Here is a 19,894-nt window from a genome sequence, read left to right on the forward strand (position 1 = left end):
AATATTCACGTTGCTCAAGTTTGACAGCTGTTGATTGAAAGACACGCAGATTGTACTAAATTAGGAAATATACCTCATTGGACTTCAAAACCAATGGTAGCTTATCGCGGAGATCGAAATTTATTATTCTAAGTAACAAGAAAACAGAAATGCTAAGTCATCGCTGATTGCACGAAATTAGAAGCTTCGAGACAAAATTATTCGTCCAAGAATCGTGGCTTATTCGAGAATAATTACGAAATCAGGAAAATAAATAAAGGGATGAAATCAGGCATATTGGGTCTTATTTTAAAGAAATTATTGACGTTGCATATCACAAGTTGGTAATATTGATATTTCCTTATGGAGGTGCTGATATGGAAAAAAAGGAAGCCCTCAAACTGCCCTTTCGTGCAATTTAATTGGCCAAAAGATTGGAAAGTGCAAATTAATACGTCAGGAACTAATTCCTTTAACTAAAAACTTAATGTGTTCCATTGAGATAAAATGGTTTTTTTTCACAGCAGTAAAAACCTGATTTAACAAGAACACAGTAAGTGACGAACATGTCCGGCAATATTTCCGAGGATGATTTTTGCAATCGTTTCAGTAGTTTTAGCTACATGGCAGCACTTGGGAATGATCCGTTCAGAACAGCTTTCATTGTCAACGCTGTTCTAAATGTTCCTTTCTGCATCACGGCAACAGTGACCAATGCCTTGGTCATTATCTCAATTTGGCACTCGTACTCGCTATGGACTCCGGCAAATATGTTGCTGATAAGCCTCGCCATGTCTGATTTAGGAGTCGGTCTAATTTTGCAGCCACTCTACATCGCGTATCTAATATCGTTTGCCGAGCGGGGAGTTAAAGAATCTACTTGCACAATGTCTGTTGCTGTAGCAGTAACAGCGTCCATTTTCTCTTGCGTGTCTTTTGGAACAGTGACTGCAATCAGTTTAGAACGTTATCTGTCTCTCCGCCTCCATTTACGATGCGAAGATGTCATCACATTGAAACGTGTCCGCCGATTTCTCGTCATTTTATGGCTTCTTGGCGCGATTTCTCCTCTGATCTGGGTTATGTTTGCTCCTTCATATAGGTCCTACTTTTTCGTCTCAGGAATAATGTTTTGCCTGGTCATCTCAACAGCGGCTTACATCAACATTTACCGCATCGCTTGTGTACATCTGAAGAGGATTGAAACTTTAAGACACGAAGTTGACAAAAAGTCTAAAAATCTTATGCTACAACACCGAAGGAAGGGGGCTCTAAACATGTTCCTGGTGTACTGTGTACTACTGTGTTGCTATCTCCCTTACTCCTTGTGCCTTGCATTGGGCAAAATAATGGGATACACGGAATGGAATTGGATCGCTATCAACTTCACACTGACAATTATTAACATAAACTCTTCCATAAATCCTTTGATTTACTGCTATCGTATGCGAGAAATTCGCCGAGCTATATTGCTTACTGTTTATTCAGTGACTTTAGGTAGAACGAATATGAGACAGATTACATCTTGATCGTTGAAAAGTGAAAAGTCATCGACAATTAATACAAGAGGAGAATCTGCGACCGAAGCTAGTGTGAAAAAAATAAGTTCCAATGATTTGTTACTAAGCATCTCCATCCATGAAATTGTGCGCAAATACTCTAAAGTATGGAAAGAGAGTTCTCGATCGTAATGGAAAAGTTTTCCTGTGGGGTGTAATTTGTTTAAAGTGATGAGTTAGTTCGAAAGTAACAAAACAAGATGTAAACAAAACTTTGAATTACTGATTTTCATATAAACATCGTTATTTCTTGTTTCTTGCACGGAACTCAATTTTACTTGAGCCATATCTAAATAGTGCGTCAGTGAAAAGATATCTGTACCACAGGTGGCCCAAGCTCACGTCACGAGAAAAAGCCAACGAATAATTCGTAAAAGCGTCACGCGTTGTGTGACTCGGTGTGAAGTCTTTTGACAGGAATAACAATGATGGCAAGCTTAAAACGGTAAAAATCGCCAGAAACTACAACGGACACACAGGATGTGAGTAAGTTCTATTAATTTTACGTGTAAAATGTTCATATTTCGATATATTTATCGTTGTAAATCGACCATATTTCGTTCCCAGTACTATTCCTTATAACGTGTTCAAATTTTCAACGGTTCCTCTCGTAACTTAGCACCGAGTTACACAACGCACGACGCTTTCATTAATTAATCGTTGGCTTTTTCTCGAGACGTAAGCTTGAGCGGCCTGTGTCTGTACTGTTAGTAGTAAACTAATGTTGTAAACTGAGAATACGCAAACAAAGCGTGGTTAAAATTCAGTCCACTGATCTCGCGATCTTTTCGTGTGTAGACGCCCTATCAAAATATTGCATCGGATTTAAAGATTGTAAAACACATATTGGGTTTTGTTTGTAGCTGTTACAGGAAATAAATGTCAAAAGGAATGTACAACGCTTCAATGCAAATTGAAATGGAAAATATGTTCTTTAAAATCCTTCTGTTTCAATTTCTGCGGAAGCGAAAAATTAGATACAAGAGGAACTTTACAAAACCTGTTGTTGTATGGAATCTTTGAGAATAACTACCGGGTCAAAGGACGTAATTTGCATCTTAAGTCCATTCGAAAATTCTCATCTCTAAACGTATTTGCGATGGTGTGATATCTTCATAGTTGTTTTACTGTTTAAAAGTCGTGGAGAGTGAATGCCCTGAAGTTAAAAAAAGAAACCACCGGAACATTGATAAGGAGATATGTAGAAAGTAAAATTTCAAAAGAAAAAAAAGGCAGATTTAGTAGGAACGATTCACAATTAGCCTTAAGTTTGTTACATCGAAAAATATGTAACAAAACCCTGGGACCTGGGCGCTGGTTTTCAGCTCCCCTCCCCCCTCCCCCGCGTTGCAAGCTCCACTCAGTTAATTCCGTACACTGATCACTAAATTGCTCATTAATAACAAGAAAATATAGTAACATCGGTTTTTAAAACTATCCTTCATTTTTCCAGTTCTTAATTATGAGCGAATAGTAATCTAACTAAAGCCCGTCTTTCAGCATGTAACATGTGACACGTAAAAGAACAGAAACCAGTCATTTATTTCGACAAATACAGTTAAACTATTTTCCTACAATCATATCAAGCCTTAAATTTTTCTTAAACTTTGCGTGCGCTTAAGGATCAGCTCACACAAATGAAGCAAATACAAACAAATGCACAGAAGGCAAGCGCAAGAAAACGATGTTTCCATTCCTTACGCCGGGCAGTCATTTATATTTGTGTTAATTAAATTTACATGCATTTTGCGTTGCAAGTGTGAACAAACTTTTAATAGAAACCAAAATACACAACTTGTTTTCCACCATAAAGGATGCGTGCATCTGGAATGTCCTTTGCTTATATTTCTAGACCCTTAATGTTCTAATCACTAGCAGCCCAACAAATTAGCCAATCAAAAACGCCTGCCAAAAAGGAAATTTGTGAACAGAGTCAAGAATTAATTTAAATAGTTACTAAGTGACATGTCGTCCTTGAAACATGTAAAGCGGTAGGTTTTTTGTCTATATAGCAGCCAGACCCTACTACAATGGCGAGAAAAGCGGTGAACACTGCACCATGGTAACATGGCTTTAGTAACTCTTAGAGAGCGACTGGCCCATGACACCTTGCGTTACGTGTTTCAAGAAAAGAGAGAAACCTGAGTACGAGGCTGACAGTAGGCGCTGATCAAATCCCTATTCTCCTCTGCACTTGATGGTTTTAGAGAGTTAAGTGCGAGACGCATGTTTTTAATGACAAAAAGGGGGTTTTAAAGCAATACCAATGCAGTCCCGTCTATCTATGTTATTCAAGAAAAATTACTTTAAACTAATACCCTCTGCGAGAGGAACCGATTGAAATTCATAACCTCAGACCAAATTGATAGAGTCTGTGAAAACCAGTTTGTTTCGCTCTCTGCTCGATAGGGTCCCTGTGTCACTATTTCATGTGGGGCTGCTAAAGATAAAAAACTTTCTGTGGCCGGCACCAACTCTTCAAAATTCGTCTTTCCAAGGGCGCCGACCGTGTCGCCCTCGTCGTCGGTCACGCTCGTAACCACAAGAAAATATCGCCGACAGCGCGTCAAGGTCGTCGATACGTTTCTTCAGCTCCAAAGGATCACGAATTTCTTCTGCTTCTATCATGTAACGGTGGCTCAATTCACGAAAAGCGAAGGAGTGCTCTTCGAAGAAATGGTCATCATCGTCGAGGTCCATAGCTCGCATGCGCAACTCTCTCCTCAGATCTTCGGGATCGTTCATTCGCTCAAACCGATGTCGTCGCATGTCACGTCGGACTTCTTCAGGAATGCTCGAGTCCATATGGCGTTCCCAAGGCTCTCTTGCACTGTAATCATCTTCGGTCATTTCTCGTTGACGAATCCTCCGAAGTTCGCGTCGGAGACGGTCGACATCGTGAATGTCTCGGAGCCTGGTCTGGAACTCTCGCCGTTTTCGTTCGTCCATCTTACCACCAACAAACTCCTTTGTCCTGCCACGTTTCTTGCGGTGTTCCTCTTGCTCTTGGGCTTGTTGCCTAATGAGACGCTGGATTTTCTCCGAATCATCTTCTTCAGCCTGCGAAGACCTCTTCGATTTTCCAGCTGATGTCTTTCCGCCTTTGTTCTTGTCTTTCTCCTTTCCCTTCCCTTTCTTTTTTTCCTTTCCGAATTTTTTCCTTTCTCTGTCTTCATCTGTATCCTGGTTTTTGTCTTCACCCTCTTTTCCCTTCTCTTCTGTCCCTTCACTGCCTTTCTTGTCATCTGTATTTTTTGCTTCAGTTTCATTGAAACACTCTGCGTTAAAGAAAAAAATAATATGGAACTCTGTTATACGGCGTAATGATAACATAACGCGTTAGAAACTCTCTCTTCTTCTTAGTTTTCTTGTCTAAGAGAGGAAAATAAAAATGCATACAGTGCACCCTTATCTCAAGGATGTTACCAAGACAGTGACTGCCACCTTTGTTAATAAGAGGTGATAAACAACTCGACAAGGTCCCAAAAACCAGTCAGACACTAGAGTGCAAACCCCAGCCCCTGTGCCACACCCCTTCACACGGCCACACCCACATAAAACAACAGATATTAAAAAATTCTCACCCTCCTCCCCAGGGTCCAGCACTCTCTCAATACATAACCAGTTTGTCAAATTTTCCTTTTGGTGATGCCAGTACCACTGGGTCAAGTCATCTTCATATGTCTCAACCATTAATTCACACTGAAAGAAATGGCACTGTAGTTATAAACTGTGATTATTAAATCATATTCCAGCCAAAACATAATTCTTAGTATCTTCACAATGTAAAAATACTCATAAAAATTCACTCCTTGCTGCATTTAGAGCTTTGAATTAAAAAGCCTTCTTTGCAACCAGAAATTGTCCTCAAATGTAATGAAAAATTAATTGTGGATACCACCATTTTTAAAACAACTCTGTAACCTGACAAGAAATGCAAAACTACAGAACCTTATTCAAAAACAGCTGCTGTTCTGTTTATTGTGGAAAATCACTATTTGTGTCAAGGACCCTATTATGTTGCTAGTGATTTTGATAAAAAGATCATGTAGTTATAAGAAAAAGTTGAACAGGAATTTATTGAGTAACAGCAAAGCAGCCAGGGTGCTAAGTATGGCAGGAGACAGATATCCTAGTGTGACTAACTGTGCTTGATTTCAAGTCCTTGATCTCTCTCTTGAATGAGAGCTGTTTTATTCACATGTCAACAACCTGCAGTGAAACTTAATGGCCAATTGACAGCTTTGTCTCAGACTATTTGCACTGAAAATTTCAGGGTATCAGGCCTCAGTTTTGCCAATCAGTATACACCATCTTTTTGACTGAAATCATGGCCAGAAAATCCCTGCAAGGTAACCAACAAATTATGCCAATGACTACAGCCCATAACTTAAATAACAAAATGTCTACCAAGGTCTTACCCTGCTCTTTAGCCTTGTTACTTCAGCATCAGGCGTGTCCCACATCTCGTAAGGAAATCCAAGGTCTACCTTGACTCCTTGATTTTTGAGTCCTTTGAGGGTGTTGAATGTTACACTTTCCTCTGGAAAGAGAGAGAGAGAAGTATTATTCCAACTTAGTATTGAGTTTTAATTCCAGGGACATATAAAAACACAGTATATTATTAGGCTAACTTGTCCAGGTATTTCAGGAACAAAGGGGCAGTTAAGAGCATGGAAGCCTACAGGACCCTGTTTGGAACAAAGAGATCTACGATAATGGCCCTGTGTTGGACAACACCCTCCATTGTGGGACTTGTTCAATTTGGAAAATTTGGGCTTAAGCTATATGATTGCAGAGGATTATATTTAAAACAGGCATTCTTTCAAAATGTGATACAAATTCTAAGAGAAAACAATAAATTGTCAGAAAATATTCTGTGAAGGAAAAACTGCTTCTACTACCCAGTGAAAGTTTCCTCCTAGTGGAGAGCATCTCTCAGTATAATAAGGCTACAGAGAATACCCTTACACAGTGTTTATGGTGGAAACTCATTACAGAGTCAAAAATTGTATATCACAAGGCATTAGGAAAAGGGGGAATACTTTTGAATACAATGATTTCACTCACTCTTTTCATATCTCAAAGCCTTCACTTTGTCTTTATGCACTTTGTAATCTAAAACATTAGAACAGGCATTTTCCAGAGCTTCATTCAGACGAACCTCACTGCAACAAAATATAAAAGTATAGAGTGTGAGTTTCTAAAATGTAATTAATGATTCATTGAAAATTGTTTGAGGTCTGCAACCCCACATAAATGAGGTAAAAGGTTTAAACTGGTATTGGCTAATTCCAGCTCCAGAGTATGCCAAACTAGCTGTAAGACTAATATGTCTCCCCTTTTCCCATGATCTAGAGGCAATTGACTACAGCAATATGATTTGCATACGTACGAATACTGGTAGTTTATTTCCTTACGCTGCTCCTGAAATATCTGCCCTGTTTGGAAGACTTCCTTGGACTTGCCAGACCTTTCAAGCTCATCCTGCAGTTCTTGTACCAAGTGTTTACAAACTGTAACATTGAGAGATTCAAACACATTAAGAAAGACAAATTTTTTTTTTAAAATTTATTTCTTACAGAAATTATTTATCCCTTTATGTCCCAAGATCTGATTTCAACTCTCCCTTGTGAGTGCTACACCTGGTGTGAGTATTCTCATTACTTGCTTGCTGGATAATTTATGGACATTTAAAGGAGAAGTTAATTGTTAATCACCTGTGGGAGTTAAAGGGTTAACTGTACTTTGAAAAAGATAGAGGGGGAACTACTACTGTCACAATGGTATCAAATCCTCAAGAAATTCTTATCAGTTTACAGCTTAATCTAATGCTAGAAACGCAAACCTGAAATAATTTAGATTGCAGATCCAAGGCAGGTGCTCAGAGAGAGAATTAACAAATCCTTTCCCTGAGGGCATAAACCACTATTCACCAAAAAGAAAAACATTGACCAAACAAAAATTGGCCTCTAAACTGTGCCAATATTAACCAACAATTTGCACCTGTTTAAAGTTAAGTTTGTTGAGGCAGCCAATCAAAAGTGTGGTTACTGTTAATTTAGAAGATCACAATTGTGCATATTGACATATGACACAATTTGAGTCAGTGATCTGATTGTGAACAAAGCCTAATCAACATTTCGATCAAATGAACAGAAGTTAATTGAATGGTGCTCGCGTCTCTTGGCTCCAAAAAATAAGTTGACTGGCAAGCTACAGTTTCATGTTTCAGACATATGTTCGACAAAATTTAGTTTCGAATCTCTTCAATCGAACTCGATCAGGTAACTTCAAGAACGACAAAAGTTTTTTTAATGGCGAATCAAAGTTAAAATGCCACATAAAAGTTGTGTGAAATATTGAAATAAAATTTTTAACGCATAATATATTTGGCTGGAAAACATAACTGTTGAGCTAAAACAAACAAGCAGCTTGTGAAGAAAAAAAATCTCCCCGCATTCGTATTTACTATGGTTAGCAGAAAAAAGCTTCAGATTAGCTATAAGATACTCTCTAAAACATTTGTGGAGTCTAAATTTACAATATTTTATCGTCTCTTGGAAGATCAATTTTAACGGCTAATAAGCGAATAAATAAAAAGTAGAGAGGAAACAAACATTTGTAGCTGCAGAATTCACAGGTCATTCTCAGGAGACTACATCTACTATGTTGTTTATTTGTCTTTTTGTCAAAACTAACGCGTCTCTGAAATAACTTTTTGTTTTTCAGAGATTTATACACACAGCTTTTTTTTATTTCCTTGGGTATCATTTACAAAAAAGGATTAATAAAAAAGCGAAGAATAGAATAATCCTTACTCACCATGGCATTTTGTTGGCAATGCTGCTTCCTCTGCATCGATGTCGGCATCGACCGTGACTGAAATGACCAGAAGTAAAAATGAAACGGGAAAAATTCGCATTTTGCCCATAGCGAAATAAAAAGACCATCTGAACCCTAGCTAACAGGTGATGAACCAAAATTTAAGGAACTTTATAAATTTCGACCATATGTTTGTTTAACAGCTGGTTCGATAGTTGTGTCTGATTGGTCATCGTATCCGGTTCGATTCTCCCGGGCTTACTCCAAATTTGGGAATTTCTAATCATACAAGCTTCTCCATAAAATACTTCTATTTATTTCCCTCTTTTTTCGTCTTGATTTCAAATTAAAGGAAAATATGGCAAGTGGTTTCCGCGCTCAAATTTTCCTGAGGAAGATCAAAACGGCATACGTAGATACATTATGCACTGTAAATGACAAAAGTGTTTCCGCTGACCAATTTACGATCTATTATTTCTTTGCTTTACCCTTCTTTCAGCCACCCCCCCAGGGAAAATATGAGCCTAAGTTAAATTTTTCTTGACAAATTCCCAACAATTCATGCTCTTAATTGTTATTAAATTAAGAAAAGAAATAAAAAGGAAAACTTTTGAAAAAACTTCGAGAGTCTACTTATTGATTCCAACTTTCATCTATCAATCACTTCCTTTGAGGATAAAACTAAATGTTTTTTTACCCCACCCCGGCTCTTGTTTCTGTAATGCAACTCGTCCTCATAACGAGGTGGACATTTAAAAATGGTGGACATTGCAGGTCTCCTCGAGTCTTCTCGTCTCCTTGATAACTGGGAATTAGATTCAGTGAAAAAGGAGACAGAAGAAACAGTAGCAAGATCACTAATCAGCTATCGCCACCTGAAAACGGAGCTACAAAGCCAGTGCTTTTCTCTGAGCGCACAAGAAGAGCGCCTTGATGAGGAAAGCGGCGCGGAGCCAATGACTGTGTGGGTGATGGGTTCCTGGGGAGCATTAGAGTCTGTGGACGGCAAGACTGAAGATGCAGAGGAATACTCGCGTAAAAAGCGTCAGCTAACAAAGGAGATCGTCATGTTGAAGATTCAAGTGCTGTGTTTGAAGCAAGTGCATGTGAGCTCCTGTATAAAACAGTTACAGGTACTGGGTCACGTAAATTTATTCCGTTTGTGAGTTCACATTTTTTCAAGCAGGGAAAACTTTCGTTAGATCCTCTTTCAGTTTCTGAAAATCAACCTGATAAAGCGAAACGAGCGCATGTCGCTGCTTTGTCGTGTGGAAAACTCAATAGACTTTGCAAGACTTTGGAAATTATGGGGTTTTCGAAATGAGAGGCGTATGATCTGAAAAATCTCTCCTGTACATGATCTCAAGTGTGTGTTACACCTTATTTTACAAACAGTTATTAATTTTGATATTACTGTAGTTATAGCCTAAGACTACTCACCCTTTCACTCAGGACTTGATCACCACAGGTAGTAAAACACCAACTCCAGAAGGTCTGCAGTTCTGCAGATTTGAGGAATGGGTGCAAGGAAATCAACAAATTTACAAACTGCAATCAAAAATGCTTGATTTGGAGGCTGCAAAGATCAGGTATTTTGTCTATTTAGCAGTAAGTTAGCTTTTATTTTAAAAATGCTCATAACCTCCAAGGTTATAGTTTAGTTAACCCGTGAAAAGGCTATGTTTATCAGGGAGCATGTTACTTTAATTGCATTACTAGTAGTGCCTTGAGTCAGCTCTCAGTAAAACCATATGGCTGGATAAATCATTTCTTTGACCATCAAACTCTTACTTTGTTCTTGTTTAATCCATTTTTGATTTCAGACGTATCCATGCATAACTTATTTCTTACAACACCATATATTATCTGCATCAAGTAAGCAGCTTAAGATTGTTGTCTTCAATTTTGATATGTTAGTAAATTTCCATTGCCAACTCACAAGAGAAGGTGTTGCAAACAGAAGGTGGAGTTATAATCAGATCTTGGGAATTATTCCCAAATAGAAATTCATTTCATGATTGCTTCTGAATTGCAGATTGCACAAAGAATTTTGCATTCAAGATGATAAAGAATTGTCACAGTCATCAGTATCATCAATAACAACAAGACAGTCCTTTACATCACACCTGGAGAAAAAGCTTGGCTCCAAAGAACCAGATGTAACCTCTGGAGACTTGAACCTTGAAGAAGTTGTGGTTTCACCAGGTTCTTTGGAAATTGCCAGCATTTTGGATAGGATTTTAGATACCAACCATATAAACAGTACATTTGAAGCATGTAAGTTGAAAGCTTACATTCGTGAATGTTGGGATGTACAAAATATCGATGATGAGTTCCCCACAGGAGTCCACCCAGACAGATATCAGGAATTTGTGGGTGGTATGGCACAGTACATCATAGATAAACAGCTGACTCATCAGAGAGAAAGCCTGTCATATGATATGGTCTATGTAAGTAATATAGGTACAACTTATTGCTAAGAAGTATTTATCTTACTTTGATGGGTATAACTGCTTCAGAAATATCAAGAAGTTGATCTGTATGAGTTTTGGATTGTCTTTTCCTCCCCCTCCCCCCCCCCACATCCCCCTGGGAGTTTCAACTTTTTAAGATTGGTTTATTCAAATTTCTCCCCTCCCTGGGCCAAATGCCCCCTCCCCCCCAGAAACAAATGTTATTAAAATCAGTGAGAAGAAAAGGTATGGTGTATTATTTTCTGGTGTATTATTTTCTGTTTTTGACTTGTAAGCATTACTCTATGATGTGAAAATCATGAAAAACCATCTCTTCACCCTTGAATACTTCCACATCAAACAATAAAATGTATTCCACTGGAAAGCCTTGACACTTCCAGTTCACATTTGAATTGATTGGCACATAATCATAATCACCTAGTGATTATAACAGGCTTGGATGCAAATCACCATGGATCAGAGCAACTTTAAAGTTATATATGATTCAAAATGTTCAATAACATATACTTTATTTGTTATTGAAAATAGATATTGTTTACAGCTGTTAGTAAGTGTCAAACCCAAAATAGTCTGTGACATTACCTCTGAAAGACCCCCTCCTCAAAGATGGCAATCAAAACACAATGTTAATCTTAAGAAATGATATTCTTCATAGTAACAAAGTATATGGTTCAATTTAAATATTGATAAAATAAATTAGGTAGTAAGCATGCCTTCATTGGTTAATAGGTTTTTTTCAATGGCAGTATGTAAACTAGGTTTTGACATGATAGATTTATAAGTGTTGATGAGAAACATTTTTAGAGCAGTGGAGAACTTTTTTAGAGTGTCTGAACAACTGAGAAGTGGGTTGGATGAATTTGTGACAGTTATGAAAACCCTGGACTGCTAAACTATCTCAAATTCTACCAACCTTTAAGTAATTAGATGAGGCTACGTGAACACAGAAAAAGGTTGTCTATAGCTTAAATACAGTCGAACCTCGATTATCCGGACTCATCGGGACCTCGGTAAATAGTCCGGATAATCGAGAGTCCGGATAATCGAAAATATGAATATTATTGAGATAGAAATGTGAAATAATTATCTGCTTATCTTTAATCAATAGAATGGCTAGCTTTCGCTTCGTAGGCATGTTTTTTATTTGAGTTTACGATCGATCGCTCGTGTGTTTACATAGCCTACGCGGAAGGAACTAATCAAACATGAAATTCCCTTGGCAACAAAACAATTGAGCCAACCATATATCAGCTGAACGCATCAGAACATTTCTTTGTCTCGTCGCACTTTCGAATTTTGAAAAGCGCAGAGGATAATACGCTGTTTCAACAGTCTTTTGAAAGGATTATTAGGCTTTTTGCGACTTTGAGTTTTCAAGAACACAACTAATTAATATTCATAGAAAAATTGGGACCAGAGAAGAAAGTCCGGATAATCGAATAGTCCGGATAATCGAGGTTGGACTGTACTGATGGTTTCAAGTCTATGCAAATCACATTCACCCAAAACTATTTTTTTTAAATGAACTTTTACTGTTGCAGGCTAAATTAGAGCAGTACTTGCTTCCATCCATCTACAACCTCATTCAAGCGCACATCCGTAAGCCAGAAGAGGACAAAAGGATATCACAGATTTACAAAAATCTTGCGCACATCACACAGACCCAGTTCGGCATCAACGTAGTATATCAAGACGATGGTATAGCACCGTATTATGCAGCAGTGGCTTCCATGAAAAGCATGGCATTGTCCATCTTACCATCACGCAAGATACACGCGATTGTCAGCGCGGCGCATTGTGTGTTCAAAAAACTTAATGAGTTGTCCATGTTAGAACATTCTAAACCTCCTGGTGCAGGTAAGTTTTTTTTCATCTGTGTGTAACAAGGTAGTAATCAGAGGATCAGAATACGGAGAGGCATAAAAATTCTGCGGTACAGTACCTCCAAGAATTTAATTACCTTCCTCTCGTGAGACGTGTAGCCTTTTCAGGCTTTCAGTTAGTAAAACGGAGCGAAATAAACAAACGTAGTAGCAATGGAGCAAAAGAATAGGAAGCAGGTTTGGTTCAGGTCGCGTACCTGGCCCAGACCTCCCTCGTTTTTGCACTCAGTCGCAAGTTTCGCGCCAGTTTTATTGCGCCTCGTTCTACTGACCGGATGCCTGAAACAAGCTACGAGACCTAAATCTCGTCTCACGTCAAAAAGAGTCGACTGACTCTCGAGGAACAAGATTATCGTGTTGCGAAAAAAAATAGCCTGGAATCAGACTGCTAAAGTTTAGCGTGATTAGATTGGAAAGAAGGTTTAATTTTGTAAGATTCACTGGGAAGATCATTCCGTCAACTAATTCTTTCATCAAAGCTTACACCCACGTTCCTCCTCGTTTGCTCATTCGCTTATCTTTTTTTTTACACTTTCGCCAGATGAGTTCATGGATGTTTGGGTGTATGTCGTTCTAAAATCTAAAATACCAAACCTCGCGTCGACGATCGCGTTCTTAAGGAGATATTCAAATCCTAACTTGGCGTTCTCAGAAGCAGGGTATTACTTGGCAAGTGTAGAGTTTGCCTGTCAGTATTTGGTGCGGATTAACGAACAGGATTACAGAGACAAGACGCATCTGTTAACGGAAAGGATAGTCGTGTGTGAGCAAGCTAGGTTTGGTAAGATGGCCAGAGAAGAAGCAGCGGTGTTTGAAATAGTTTCTCAGGATAAATGGCTCCAGGGATTTGAGGTGTTTGCTGTGAAAGAGTGGCACCTGGATCCAACTAGGTGAGAAACGTTTACTCTGGTTGATTCCCATTATTTTTATTTTTTTCAGTTTACCTTACTATGAGTATCTAAAATAATGCAGCAGTGCATATGCTTCACCTCGCTCTGTGATTGATTAAAAATGGGCACCACTTTGTCAACCGATGAGATGCTAAACTTAAAGCATTCTCGATTTTGTCGCTGGCGTTTTCGCGGGCTTTAGGCTTTTTGCATGTATTTTCTATTGATTCTTCATTGGCTCCGTTGATCGTCGTTCTGGATTGTTATGGTCAAATTGATCCAAAATCCCCATAGCGTGTATAGTGTCGGAAAATAATTACAACCGCTCTTTAAAAGAATGAAAATCATAGGAAGTTCATGGGAAGCCGGAGTGAAGAAAAGCAACCGGCCTTTATAGACGCGGGAAAACGCGGTTTTAGTTTTGCATCTGATTGGTTGAGGAGGTGGTTCGGTTTCTTAGACCAATCAAAGAACGAGAAAAAGAGAACCAAATACAATCGCGGATAATGTTCCGCGTCGCAGTATGGTTGTAATTTGGGCAACAGCTTAAATCTTGAACTCCTCTTTAACAAGTTTTTATTTTATTTCCAAAAGGTTTTATCGGACTGTTATAGTGCCGTCCTCGGATAAAAGCAAGAAAGTCAAAGTTTCTGTCGTCAAGGTGAGACCAGAAAACACTTCGTTTGCTCAAATAGAAATGCTGGAACAAGTATTCATGTGCTCAGCGAATGAAAATGGATTGTTATGCATTCGCACGAACTATGGTATTGCCGTCACACTGAATGTGGATCATGTTAGAGACCAGCTTACACTGATTCCTATACCTGATGGGGAGTATGATTCTTTCGAGGACACTGTGACAAATTTTGCAACACTTGACAAGCTCGCTTGCGATTACAATCCACCTCCCAGAAATGCTCCCGCTGAGATTGTGCTGATGACAACTGTATTTGAAACGATACAGAGGATGGAGGACATTGTATCAAACACTTACGGCATTCCTAATTCCCCACATGGGGCCGTTCGGAATCTGATCGGTGCGCTTGTTACAGCTCTGCGCCAGCTCAGTTACTTGAGTTCACTATTTGATACACCAGAGGTATATTCCGCGCTCATTCAATCAGCAGTTCAGAAGTTCCAAACAGAATATAATAGAAAATGTCAATCAAGCATTTCCCGGTTGCCATGCAACGGGTTGCTATGTCCGAATACCTGGGAAGCCCTTCAGAATAGTCTTGGGAAGGCCCCAAAGATGACAATTGCAAAGTCTTAAATTGCATATCGCGGTTTATCTTGTCAATGCTTCGTCACATTATTTTGAACGACTTGAATTTTATTTTTCCTATGTGCATCAGACTGGATGTCTTTGCTTCTGCTTGTTTGAAATTCTTTGTAATGGGAAAGGAAATGGGAATGTTTAAAGTGGTAATTTATCAGAATGCGGCAATAGATCACTGATCAACAAAGATTGATATTCTGATTACAAAAATTTACTTAAAGCACAAAAGTTTATTAATTATATTACAATTATTTGTCAAAAACAATACATTTGTACGAGTTACACAGGTTGTATTGGTGATACTCAGAAATAAAATTGAGATATGTGTACATAGCTATCCTAGATCTACGTTAACAATGATTTTCATATCGAGAATTATTAGTAATATATATTTGTTTTGAAATAAAACTGTGAGGTTTCTTTCAATTAAAACAGTCTGTAAAAGAATATCGTCTGTGTTGCTGAATCAACTATATTCTTTCGGTTGGTAGAAACGAGCAAACTAGTGGATGTACAAAAAAAAACACAGGGGAGGGGATAGGCGCTGACAAGTGCGATCGAAGTTTGTCAACCTCTCGCTCTTTTGCGCTTCTTCCGCTCACTGATAGCCTCCACTAGGGTGAGGTAAGTACAGGAGCATCACTTAGTTCACACGCAATGCTTACAGTGCTCATTCAGCCATACGTACCCTACCACTAACACTGATTCCGTAAACTACTCTCAATATGGTTATTGAGATGTTTTTCGTTGAGTGATTTACACTTCATGGGCGCCACTTACAACATCTTGCTAAAGATACTCTGTTTTTTTTTTACGATTCTTTCTTTTTTTCTTTACAAATGTGAAATAATAAATACGACTGTCATAACTTAGTTTTAAAACCTACACCGTTTTGTTTTATTTATTTTTGTTTTCACGATCCAGTTGATTCAGTGTTAATAAAAGCAGTGAGGCAGCAGTCTAGTCTGTTCTTGCAAACCATGGATGCCGTAGAGTTTGCTTAAGAGTTGGGCGATTGTTTGGAGTTGTGTTCAGTAGCGAGTAAATAAGATTCTTTGCGTCTGTTCAAAAGGAAACAAGAAACAATTATTATTTAAGAACTGATAATGTTAACCTGGTTATTCACGTTAGACGCTCCTTGGGACGCTCCTTACTCTCGAAGCGATCTGAAGCTAAAACGACCACTCCCTTGGAGACAGAAAGGGGAGAAGATGGTAAGGCCAACCGAACATTAACGAAGGAAAATACTTGCAACGACCACATGGAATAAGTTTGATTTTCCTGCTTCTTCCCCATTTATTTATGTCGCACAATTTGTTTGTATGCAGACAACGCAAGATGTAACGTACAACAGACTCGATGCATTCCAAACAAAAGAAAAAACGGGCATAAATCCTAACCTTTTTTTCAGTCTGGGGGTTAATAATTTGTGACATTTAAAATTAAACTACGTGCAATGGAATTCTTAACAAACCACGTAGTCTAGAGCCGTTCTTTTTTCAGTGCATAACCTTCCCCCCACCCCCTCCCCCCACAATCTACACAGAGGTTTAACCCGTACGGGTGACTGAACCTTTGCGATCTCGAGAAAGACCCTCCGAAAACGCTTTCTGTCGACCACTCCTTCTCAGACTTCTTGCGGACAACAAAGGAAGCGGTAACTGTTTGATAGCTGGATTTGGCCCAAATATCAAAATTTGTTTTTAAGTACCATGAATCTGAAGGTTCTGTAAATAAAATACCTGCTGAAATATTTAGGGGTACTCTAGGTGGCATACTGAGGGCCAGATGTGAATGTCTAAATGCGGGTACTTGAGGTGATAACATGTCCACCAACAGGATTCCCATTTGCCAGACCGTGCCCTGACAGCCGTCATATTTCTTTGATTGGCTGTACTCAGGAGGCATGTAGTGTGGTGTGCCTGAAATAGTGCCAAGTAAAAAAAACGTCACCGTTAATTACTTGTCAATAAATATTACGCTAATCATCTGTTTATCTTCGTGTTTTGCTCGAGTAAATGTAGAGGCAAGAATGTTTGAAATGAGAGATTCTCCATTAAAATCATCTTCTCATTTCCTTTACTAGTTTTTGACATTTCACATTAAATTTTGCTGAAGCATTCGTTGTAATGGGATCCTAATAATCGTTAAAGGGATTTGTTTTGTTTTTTTTTTTTAAGGATTTCAGACTAGGTTTGTCATTTGCAATCCTATTCCGTCCTTCAATTTAACAACCATGAATTAGACTGAGCTAAAGAATGTCGATTGGTTTACACCGACCGTTATTCATTATAACAGGGGCAGGTTTCATCTGAGTTTCAATGCCTTTAACTTGACCGATGTGTTAAAAGTACTCTTTTTCGTTATCAATCTCACCTCTGAAATGCGTGAAAGGTTCAGCTTGAACCTCAGATGCCAGACCGAAATCAATCAACTTTGCCTCATCAGTACTCATGTCCACGATGATATTCTCTGGCTTAATGTCGCGGTGTAGAACACCATTCTCCTCGCAGCTGATGTTGGCCTGCAGGATCTGGGCAAAGTACCGCCGCACTTCATTCTCTGTTAGTGGTCGGTCCAGGTTATCTCGCTCGTGTATGACCTCAAACAAGTCCTTACAGACTTGAGGTCTTTCCATAACGTATACGTAGAATTCGTCAGTGATGATAACTTCGTATATTTCGATCACGTGACGGTGACGTGACTGGCGCTGAAGATAAGCCTCGGACGGAATTTCGAAGCCGTTTATCTGTAGCAAGAAAGGAGAGAAAGTGAATTTTTGAATAGTTCATCAATTAATCCAAATCGATGAAAACATTTTGGCTTAAAAACGAACTCCTTTTACATTCAAGAAGTTTTTCTAAAAGGGAAACTTATTTTTTGGATTTGACTAATATAGATAACAACACAAACCCGCTCCACTATATTCTTATGATTACATGAAGTTTACAAACCTTTCTAAACTCCTTGACTGAATTTTTCTGAACGAACTTAAGCGCCACCTAAAAAGATAGCCACATATATTTTATTACTCCTTCTTTTTGTATTTAAAAGGAAAAGCTACTTGCTTGAAGAATCTCAGCAATTTACGCCATCAAACCCAAGAGTTACTTTTATGTACAACTTTTATGTAGAACTCAAAATAAAAACGGGCAAACTACCCACAGTGCCAGAAAACGTGAGTCGGGCGCAGACTCAAGATTGCATCTGATTGGTTGAGAGGGTGACCCAAGTTTTTCCCACCAATCATAGAGCAGAAGAACTTACCGGCAGGTTGCCGTTAGTGCGTGTCGCAGAGATAACCAAACCGAACGCACCAGCCCCAAGTACTTTTCCAAGTTCGTAATCAATGAACTCAGCTAAAAGTTGCAAATTAGAGTAAAACCGTGTTACAAATCGTTGCGGAACGAGTAATTCAAATTGTACAGAGTTCTGCCGGTTGATAAATGTATTCCCGCAGAAGGCTCGACCAAGCTCAAAAACTGAATATAAGTTTTCAAAATTTTAGCATACCTCGAGAAGCAATTTCCTTTATGTATTCTGGTATCGGCATTTCAGATAATTTCAGTTGATCATTCTCACTTGCTTGACTGGACTCATCGGATGAAGAGCTGTCACCTGACAGTGTGAACTTTAGCTCCGCATTTACCCAGTTAGGCTTCTGGAAAATTTTAAACGAAAACATGGTATTTCGCTGGATTGTGTCTAAGTAAATTCGGGTCCATTCGAGAGGAATCCGAGAGACCTTCCTATTCCCCCTTGAATTAAAAAAAAAATCACTGACTCTAGGGAGTACCCCATTGTGCGGGCTATTTTCATCCGCCATGACTTGTGACTTCCCTGGAACAAGGCTCAAACTTTGTTACACAACTTCTGAGTCTTCAGTAAACAAGTGCTTCGTTTCACGATTGCATCCTAATGCAATGCACGTCCCCGAATACCTTAACGAGATAATCACTGGTCAGTCGAGACGATCATTTTCACGGTTAGAGAGCATTTTCTACCAGTGTTGTTTTATCATCGAATATTACCCTCTCTTAGATCATAATATCGGTTAAAAAACTGAATTCCTGGGTACAAAGTTTTGATGATTAAAGTTGTATAGTATATGATGATTCACCAGGGTACCTGAGAATGGGCTAAATACCATATCCTTGTGAGAAAAGTAATCGCATTATGACTTAAAAAAACGAAACAAAGTAACACTAAATGAAAAACATTTTACCTCATAATCGAGGGACAAAAAGCTGTCGTAACTACTGATTTCCTTGAGGTAGTCTTTGTCAGACTCACTCCAAACGCATCTCAATTTATTTCTAAGGAAAACAAATTGAATGAGAAATGATAAGATTAAATTTTGAACGCGCTTTATGTATGCATCTCAAATACACTTTCTTACCTCTGGAATTTGGAAATTCCTGGTTTGTTCTCCTGTTCACTGGCCCAGCGCTACGAAAAATGAGAAAAAAGGCAATGTCAAACTTTGTCGATAGTCTATAGGAAAGACGGTAAAGAACCATTTTGGAACCAATTCGCAAAGTGTTCAATTTTTTAGAAAAGTCGGATAGGTGTCAAGTTTTCTTTTTCAACATATGTTCTTCTAGATATCTTTTTCGTATTTCAGTTGAATCAAGCAAATTCGAACTCACCTTTTTGTCCAAGCGCCTTCTTTTCGCGGGAGTACTTGATTTCATCTTTGATTTGCGCTTTCTTTTTAAGCGCAAATCTTTCGAAAAATTCGGATTCTGAATCATTTTCTTATCGTGTGATTCGGCTTTGTTTGATTTGTATTCACGTTCCCCAGTTTGGTTGATTGATCAAATGAATCAACTTTAGATCAACCCAATACTGTTAGCGAACAGTTTTAGAGAATTCTCACAGTGTTACCACAAGCGAACTTTACTGCAACTGAATGTTTCTATGGTAAACATCCAAAATAAACCACTCCACTGTTTGTGACGTTTTTTGTAATAATATCTTGCGCGCGCTAGAATTTAACAGCGCG

At 38.6% G+C, this 19,894-nt stretch overlaps 4 protein-coding genes across 4 annotated transcripts; 2 read left to right on the top strand and 2 right to left on the bottom strand.

Annotated features, from left to right (window-relative positions):
* Positions 1–518: 518 nt before the first annotated feature.
* On the top strand, positions 519–2,398 carry LOC131785529 (adenosine receptor A2b-like). The gene has a single exon (XM_059102439.2). The coding sequence runs from the start codon at positions 546–548 to the stop codon at positions 1,506–1,508; it is 963 nt and encodes a 320-aa protein (XP_058958422.2). The 5' UTR covers positions 519–545; the 3' UTR covers positions 1,509–2,398.
* A 663-nt stretch (positions 2,399–3,061) lies between these two features.
* LOC131785473 (protein canopy homolog 4) lies at positions 3,062–8,762 on the bottom strand. Its single transcript, XM_059102361.2, has 6 exons — positions 8,364–8,762; positions 6,934–7,054; positions 6,609–6,706; positions 5,960–6,081; positions 5,123–5,240; positions 3,062–4,816 (listed from the first exon to the last, which is right to left on the bottom strand). Exons 1-6 carry the CDS (start codon positions 8,470–8,472, stop codon positions 4,017–4,019), a joined length of 1,368 nt encoding a protein of 455 aa, XP_058958344.2. The 5' UTR covers positions 8,473–8,762; the 3' UTR covers positions 3,062–4,016.
* Positions 8,763–9,119: 357 nt separating this feature from the next.
* LOC131785491 (uncharacterized) lies at positions 9,120–15,324 on the top strand. Its single transcript, XM_059102377.2, has 6 exons — positions 9,120–9,496; positions 9,816–9,952; positions 10,399–10,813; positions 12,379–12,694; positions 13,262–13,610; positions 14,205–15,324. The coding sequence occupies exons 1-6, from the start codon at positions 9,122–9,124 to the stop codon at positions 14,881–14,883; spliced, it is 2,271 nt and encodes a 756-aa protein (XP_058958360.2). The 5' UTR covers positions 9,120–9,121; the 3' UTR covers positions 14,884–15,324.
* Positions 15,325–15,849: 525 nt separating this feature from the next.
* Positions 15,850–17,527, bottom strand: LOC131785455 (serine/threonine-protein kinase pim-2-like). The gene is made up of 3 exons (XM_059102337.1): positions 17,266–17,527; positions 16,632–16,811; positions 15,850–15,950 (listed from the first exon to the last, which is right to left on the bottom strand). Exons 1-3 carry the CDS (start codon positions 17,525–17,527, stop codon positions 15,850–15,852), a joined length of 543 nt encoding a protein of 180 aa, XP_058958320.1.
* Between the last annotated feature and the right edge of the window lie 2,367 nt (positions 17,528–19,894).

Source organism: Pocillopora verrucosa, chromosome 1, assembly GCF_036669915.1.
Source record: "Pocillopora verrucosa isolate sample1 chromosome 1, ASM3666991v2, whole genome shotgun sequence".
Taxonomy (NCBI): Eukaryota; Metazoa; Cnidaria; class Anthozoa; order Scleractinia; family Pocilloporidae; genus Pocillopora; species Pocillopora verrucosa.